Source organism: Eptesicus fuscus, chromosome 13 (genome assembly GCF_027574615.1).
Source record: "Eptesicus fuscus isolate TK198812 chromosome 13, DD_ASM_mEF_20220401, whole genome shotgun sequence".
Classification (NCBI taxonomy): Eukaryota; Metazoa; Chordata; class Mammalia; order Chiroptera; family Vespertilionidae; genus Eptesicus; species Eptesicus fuscus.
The window spans coordinates 81,500,443-81,507,890 of record NC_072485.1 but is presented as its reverse complement, the minus strand read 5'-3'; the positions used below and the strand labels follow the sequence as shown (position 1 = coordinate 81,507,890).

At 60.0% G+C, this 7,448-nt stretch overlaps 1 protein-coding gene across 2 annotated transcripts; it reads left to right on the top strand.

Moving 5' to 3' along the window:
- The first annotated feature begins 250 nt into the window (after positions 1–250).
- SCGB1A1 (secretoglobin family 1A member 1) lies at positions 251–2,977 on the top strand. Of its 2 annotated transcripts, XM_028137904.2 has the most exons (3): positions 251–385; positions 2,299–2,543; positions 2,862–2,977. In XM_028137904.2, exons 1-3 carry the CDS (start codon positions 331–333, stop codon positions 2,907–2,909), a joined length of 348 nt encoding a protein of 115 aa, XP_027993705.1. In that variant the 5' UTR covers positions 251–330; the 3' UTR covers positions 2,910–2,977. The 2 variants fall into 2 exon arrangements, with proteins under 2 accessions (XP_027993705.1, XP_054581331.1); XM_054725356.1 differs by lacking the exon at positions 2,862–2,977 and having other exon boundaries at positions 2,299–2,836.
- The last annotated feature ends 4,471 nt before the right edge of the window (positions 2,978–7,448 follow it).

The following is a 7,448-nucleotide window of genomic DNA, read 5'->3' as shown; positions in this document are numbered from 1 at the left end:
GTTCAAGGAGAGAGGCCCAGGCGGCCAGATCCCCACACCCTGTGACTCGGGTCCCCTTGCTGCCCCACGTAGGACGCTGCCCCCCCCCCCCCCCGCCCCACAAGTGACTCACGTGTGAGCTGTTTCAATGGGGACAGAAACTGTTGAGAAAAGAGAATGTTTACTTTTCCCACCGAGCCGATGCCCAGATAAACAGCGTGGCCCCCGAGTGGAGCCCAGGCCCTGCCCCCCGCGGAGGAAGGACATAAGAAGGCACCTGATGGACGGTCACCCCGCACACGAGACCACAGAGCCAGTGACGGCCGAGCCTCTCTCCAGCCTGCCGCCACCATGAAGCTGGCCGTCACCCTCGCCCTGGCCACCCTGGCTCTCTGCCGCCGCCCTGGTGAGTGCCCAGAGCCCTGTCCCCCAAGCTGGACAGGGAACGCTCCCTGCCACCCAGGTCTGCTCGGGACAGGGGCATGTGTCTGCTCCCACTGCTCGGCTGCTGGGAGGCCGGGGGTGCTGACGCCCAGCCAGGAGCGGGGTCCTGCGCCCGCCCGCCTTGGAAACTTGGGAAGAGCCCTGAGGCCGTGAGGAAACTGACAAGTATCTCACCGCCCGCCTCCGACGCCCTCAGAATTCCAGGGGATGGACTCAACGGAGAGGGACAACCAGCTCCCCAAGCCCAGTCTTGGACAGACCCCAAGAGGCCTTGGGGCAGCCTCCAGGTTTGGGGTCTCCACCCAATTCTGGCAGCCAAGGGCCTGGAAGGAGCTGCAGAGCCTCGTGTATCCAAAAGAAACCCAAGCCAAAGCAAGATCGCCCATTCTGGGCAGAAAGGAGTCTTCTAGAAAGGGCCCTTCCCTTAAGAAACTAACAACCCAGAGTGGTGTTTTCTAAACATTTCTGTCCTCTGAAGAAAGGGTGAGGAGTCTGCATAGCTGCAGATGATACTGATAGTAAAGGGGGGAGAGAGAGAGGGAGAGCGAGAGAGAGAGGAGAAAGGTGGGTCATACCTCCCTCCAAACCCCTTCATCTCTCTTGGGAATTTGCTACCTAACTGCTTTTTACTCTGTACCTGCCTTCCTACTCCTTTCAGTAAACACATGCACACAAACACACACGCACACACACACACACACACATTTTGAACACATTCCAGTTAGTTCACTTTGCTATTTTCATAATATCCATGGCAATAGCTTTTATGACCCTGGAGGATGGCAGGGTAGTTAAAAACCAAAACAAGAGGCAGTGGGAACAGCTACTGTGTAAGGATTTGTTTTCGGGAGAAATGACATGTGGGGCTAGTGTGTACATTAGCTGGAAGGTCTCAGGGCTGTGGACAGAGGGTGGCTCTGCAGATAGGACTGAAACAGGACTGTGAAGGGGTGGGTCTGGATGCGTCTGCATGCTTGTGTGTGCTCATCTAACACTGACAGCAACAATACCCAGTCTTTCTTCAGCACCTCCCGCGTGCCCCGCACTGTTCTGAACCCCCTTCACACAGTATCTCTTCATCCTTACAACGGCCTTATGGAGTAGGGGTGTTATCCCCATTTCACAGATGAGAAAACTGAGCTACAGAATGATATGGCAACTTGCCTGATGACATAGTCAGTTGCAAAACGGGGCACCAAGTTCTGGAGAAGGTTGGTTTGAGCTGGCCACTTTGGGTGGGGCCCTGCAGTCCAGGCAGAAAAGCCAGACCTGCACATGAGACTTCAAAGACGAGGATCTGAGGCTCCGTGGGAGATGGGGCCTGCAGGGAATAGGAAATGTGACTCCCCTGTTCCTGGGGGCAGGGACCTGGAAAGGGAGCACAGCCTGGGAGCACCCCGGGTGAAGGGGACACGGCGGGGTGAGGCATAGACACAAGAAGCGTGTCCGTCTGTGGGTGAGCGTCCCCCAGGGCCCAGCGCTCACGGTGCCACCTGCTGGGCCAGGTTCGCCTGACTTTGCCAAATGCCCCAGTGACCAGTGGCTGAGACTGTCTCTAACCACTGACAAGGGACGTGTTTCTGCTGGACAACAGTCAGACACCCTCAGTGGTCTCTTCCCAGCCCCCACGCAGCACCGAAAATCAGGTCCGAGCTTCTAAGATCAATACTCTGCCAGAGACCTCACAGAAAGAACAGGTGGCATGTTGCCCCCCCCCCCACCCTCCCTACCCTCCAGGAAGTGCAAGGAAGGCCCCGGCAAGCCACAAAAAGCTGGCTGCCACCCAGGAAGATCCACACACCCAAGAGCCAGCTTGGAGCACCACCAGTTCTCACGTCCAGGCGCTGATGAAAGGCTGCTATCTCTTGCTGACAGGCCCGGCATTTGCCTCGCAGGCAGACCCTGCCGGCGAGCTGCCATCTTGGGAAAGTGTTGCTGATTCGGCAGAGAACTGCTTGGACTTCATCGTGAAAACCTTCTTCGTGAGCATGCTTTCCAGTCACGAGGTCTCGGTGGAACTCTTCAGCCCTGATGCAGACCTGAGAGATGCGGCCAGAAAGCTACAGGGGCTGGTGGGCACCCTCCCCCAGCAGGACCAGGACAGCATCAGGAGGGCCATGGTAGGCGCTTCCTCCGCCCAGCTGCTGGGGGGTGGGCTCCCCAAGTCCCTCGGCTGCATTTTTTGGACCCTCTCCTCATCCAGAGAGGGGGGTCCCAATGCAGACGTCCCGGGGGAGGGAGGGATGGCGGGCAGGCACAGTCACTTCACCTGAGGTCACCAGCCTCCTGAGGACTCATCAAAGCCCTTAGGAGCCCACCTCCTCCCACAGCAGGGAACCTCTTAGTTGACAATGAAATCTCCGTGTGTCTCATCGTCTTGGTCTAACATCGAGGTTCGCGCACTCTTAGACGATGGGCTGTTTGTTTCTTCGTTTTAGGACAAAATAATAAAAAAGCCCACTGTGTGCTTAGGATTTAGAAGCTGAAGATCTCCAACCGCTGGATCTCCGGCTGCTCCCGGCGCCTCCTTGGCTCCCTCCCACCAGCCGGGCCTGGCTCCCTTCCATAAAGCACCAGCATCGCCCCTCTGTGCCCTGCCTTTTTATTTACCGACGACAGTGCGCAAGTCCGCCGCTCGGAGGGGTAAGGGTAGCCAGAGCAAATAAAAATCAGCAGACAGGCGAATACACGGAGCCCGCTTCCGGTGGGCCCCGCTTCCGGTGGGCCCCGCTTCCGGTGGGCCCCGCTTCCGGTGGGCCCCGCTTCCGGTGGGCCCCGCTTCCGGTGGGCCCCGCTTCCGGTGGGCCCCGCTTCCGGTGGGCCCCGCTTCCGGTGGGCCCCGCTTCCGGTGGGCCCCGCTTGCCCCGCTTCCGGTCCACCTGCCAGGCCGGCCACAGGCAGCAGCGCTGCCTCCTGCACACTCTCTCTCAGGGGCAGGCAGCCGCCTGGAAATGCACCAGGGCCCTGCTCCGACGTGACCTACAGGGAAAGGGGGGTCCGAATAGGGTGGCAGCTAATCCCAGCTGGCCCTCCAGCCCCAGCCGTCTAGGGATGAAATGGGCTGTTCTGTTCCCCGCCGTCCCTTTGGGATTCTGCTCTTGGGCGAGGTGATTATGCGATCCGAACATGCCTACACGCAAAGATGGGGCTTTCCAGAGAGTTCGGCTTCCGAAAGAGAAATGGTGGACATTTTGACAGAGCCCTGGGGATCTGTTAGGACCGGGTGGCCCTGTGTCCTATCCCTCAACTCACACGCAGCGCAGGACAATGGCCCACCCCTGGGAGGAAGCAGATTCCTGTAAAACTTAGGAAACAAAGGCCGGAGGAGGAGGAGGAATGGACTTGCCTCGAATGGGGACCCGGGGTCTTGGGAGTGACTTTGAGGCGTGACAGACCCATTTTCTTTCCTCATTTTGTATTTGGCACATGAAATTGTTTGTCTAACTATTGTCTAAAGGGGGCAGAAACAGAAAAAACCAAATGGTAGGTTTATTTTCTAGACCCTTTATCTGTTCCCATTATTAGGACAGTCTATGTGCAGCCTTCACGTGCAGAGGCCTAGCAGGCAAGCTGTGCATTCGTGTTAGTCTTGTTCACAGCCATCTCTGCCCAGGAACGGGGCGGGGGGGGGGGGCGGGGGGAGGCAGGGGGAGTGTCACCGCCGACTGCTGGCCGCTGGGCAGCGCTCTGGCTCTCACCCCAGTGCCCCTCTAACTTGCTCCCATTCCCTGAGCCCCTGTCCAGTCAGCTTTCCTGCAAAGAAGAGAATCAGACACCTCTCTTCTCTGGTGGCAAAAGAGTCTTCAGGGATGAAATTAATCCCTAGGTGCTGACTGACACTTTTTGTAGACGTTTTTAATCCTCACCTGAGGATATTTTCCCATTGGTTTTTACAGAGTGGAAGGGAGGGGGAGAGACAGAGAGAGACACATAGATTGGTTGCTTCCCACACACACCCCGACTGGGGCTGGGGAGCAAGCCTGCAACCGAGGTACATGCTCTTGACCAAAATAGAGCCCAAGATCCTTCAGTCCGCAGGTCGGCGCTCTAACCACTGAGCAGCCGGCTGGGGCTTGACCGGCACTTTTGATGTGTCCACGGTGCCGGGTGTCTGAGGAACCTGGGAGCGGATTTCACAACCTAACAAACATGAAGGCGGTCCGAGGCCCCAGCAGAGCGGAGTGCAGAAGGCAGTGGCCTCTGCTCCCGAGAGCCGGCGATCCAGTGGGAAGATCACCGCTCCTGCAAAGTAGACAAGCGGACAGATTAAACTGCGAGTGACGCCATACTTAACACACGGGGCAAAGTGAGCAAGAGAAGCGCGGACAGCCCAGCCCGCGTGGCTCAGTGGTTGAGCATCGACCTGTGAACCAGGAGGTCACGGTTCAATTCCCAGTCAGGGGCACATGCCCGGGTTGTGGACTTGATCCCCAGGGTGGGGCGTGCAGGAGGCAGGCGATCCATAATTCTCTCTCATCATTGATGTTTCTATCTCTCTCTCCCTCTCCCTTCCTCTCTAAAATCAATAAAATATATTTTTTTAAAAGAAGAAGAAGAAAGGTCAGGCAGATGCACAGAGACAATGTGGAGGATGCTGGGCTCCCTCCCCGCCCCACGCCCTTCGTGGGGTCCCACTGCGTCCTGCCCTTGGGCCCAGGGAGCAAACGCAAGGGCTTTTGGGAAATCCTTCGCTCTGGGTGTCTGTTACCAGCGCAGACCTCCTTCCCTTATATCCTCCATCTCCCCAACAGGGCCAACTCCAGGGTCCAGCGGAGGTCATGGCCCCGCCCCCGCTGCTTCTCATCTCAATGAAGTCTCTGTCCATTGGGCGGCTCCTTGGGGCCATCCTGACCCTGCCCCCCCCCTGCGGCGCCCCTCCAGGGGGCAAGGGCCACCCTCCGCCCCCGCCCCAGGGGCCTCCTCACTGGCTCCAGCTCACACCTGGCGCCCCGCAGTCCATTCTCCCCCTCACCCCGCCCCCACACACACACACAGCAACTTTTATCCCATGAAACCCTTCCCCTGCCACCCCGCCCGCCCGCCCGCAGGGCCATTCCTGCAAAGCCTCCCAGTCCCTCGTCTTAAAACTCCAAATGCCATCACCGGCTTCACTCCACCTCCTGCCCGCCTCTCCCTCCGCCCGGTCCCGGCCCCGCCCCATCCCCCCACCACCCCCACCACCCCTACCCGCACCACCCCTACCCCCTCTGCACACGCCACGCAGCATCAGCTGCTCCCAACGTGATGCCCGCTTTTCAAACCGCCCTAGAGCCAACTCTGCAAAGAACAGAACTCTTCATAAAGAAGTAAACACACACACACACCCCACCCCGTCCCAGGCGGTGGGTCCCGGGCGGGGCCACACCCTCCGCAGCCGGGAAAGGGCCGCTGCCGGCCGGGAGGGGGCGGTGTCGGCCAGGGTGTCCGGAGCGGACGTGAGCCGCGGGCGGCGCCGGGGCTCCGGGCCCTGCACGTCAGAGCCGCTCGCTCCGCTCCGCGGGGAAGATGATGCAACGCGGTCCCTTTCCAGGCTCGTTCCTCCGGACACGGCGGCCTCCCTGTCCGTTCCCAGCTGCCTTTGCCCATCCGAATGCGGAGGTCAGACCGGCGGTCACAGCGGCCGCCCTTTGGGGCTCAGTCACATCCCATCCGCAGACGAGCCCCCCGCAAGGCCGCGGAGCCTGGGCCTGAGACGCGGGAGGCGGCGAGGACCAGGGGCGGGAGTGGGACTCTGACCTCTGACCCCGCTCTGGAGTCTGGACCCGGAGCCACAGCCTCATGTTTACTTTATCGGAGGCTGACTCGCTGGCAGGAGCTTTCCAAGTTCTCAGTTAGGGGATCCCCACACCACCCCGCCTCCAGCCCCTCCCTGCCTTTCAGAGCGGGGTCCCCTCCCCCATGCGGGGGTCTCCTGAGACTGCACAGGAAGTGAAACGGATGCCGGTGTCCTCCCGACCCCCACAGTGCACTCCTGGGCTCACCCCCTGAAGACCATGCCCACGGCCCCGCCCCCACAGTGCACACCTGGGCTCACCCCCTGGGAGGCCACGCCCATGGCCCCGCCCCCACAGTGCACACCTGGGCTCACCTCCTGAAGGCCACGCCCACGGCCCCGCCCCCACAGTGCACACCTGGGCTCGCCCCCTGGGAGGCCACGCCCACGGCCCCGCCCCCACAGTGCACACCTGGGCTCACCCCCTGAAGGCCACGCCCACGGGCCCGCCCTGCCTGCCAGGAGGAGGGCTGGCGACTAAGAATTCCAGAGCAGGTCAGGGGGACGGCCACTTCCCACGGAGATTCTCGGAGATTCCCGGCCCAGGGTGGAGCTCTCCTCCCCCGGGGCCCCCTCCCTGCTCAGGCCCTGCTTCCTGGGCATCTAGGTCCCCATTCATCCGCACACCTTTGCCCGGGGTGAGCCGTCCACCCAGGTCGGTGTTGTTCAAAGGGAGGGGATCGCGGCCATCAAAGGGTCAGAATGGTAATGGCCTGTTCAGAGCTGGGGGAATGTTGACCTAGGGCCAACCCAGCTCAGGCATGGGGGACGGAAGAAGGAAGGGCGAGTGTCTGGTGCAAGGCCTCTGCCCCCGGAGGCCTGGAGGTGCAGGGATGCGCGTTCCATTTCCAAAGGGCAGAATGCGAGAGTCCTGCCTGAAAGCAGAGGGAGCAGAGAAGTGGAGGGGTGCTCAGAGGGTCGTCGCTATGCGTGGCCTCAATCGTATGCTACAGCGCGGCCTGCAAACTGTGGCCCGCGGGCCCAATTCAGACCAAGAATGGTTTTACACCTGAAGGAGAAGGGGGCCCACCCCCGTCTCATAGAAATTCATGATTATATAATCAGTCACTTTTCACTATGAGTCTGTCACACTCCGGAGCAATGTGTGCCTAAGCTTCCTGCATCTGAGAAGTAGAATGCACAGGCATATGCATAATACTACGTAAAGAAACACCTTACAGCGTATCCCAACAAAAGATTAAAAACAGGAAATGTGCTTTTAGCGCTCGGTTCGTCCAGCACTCATGCCCCT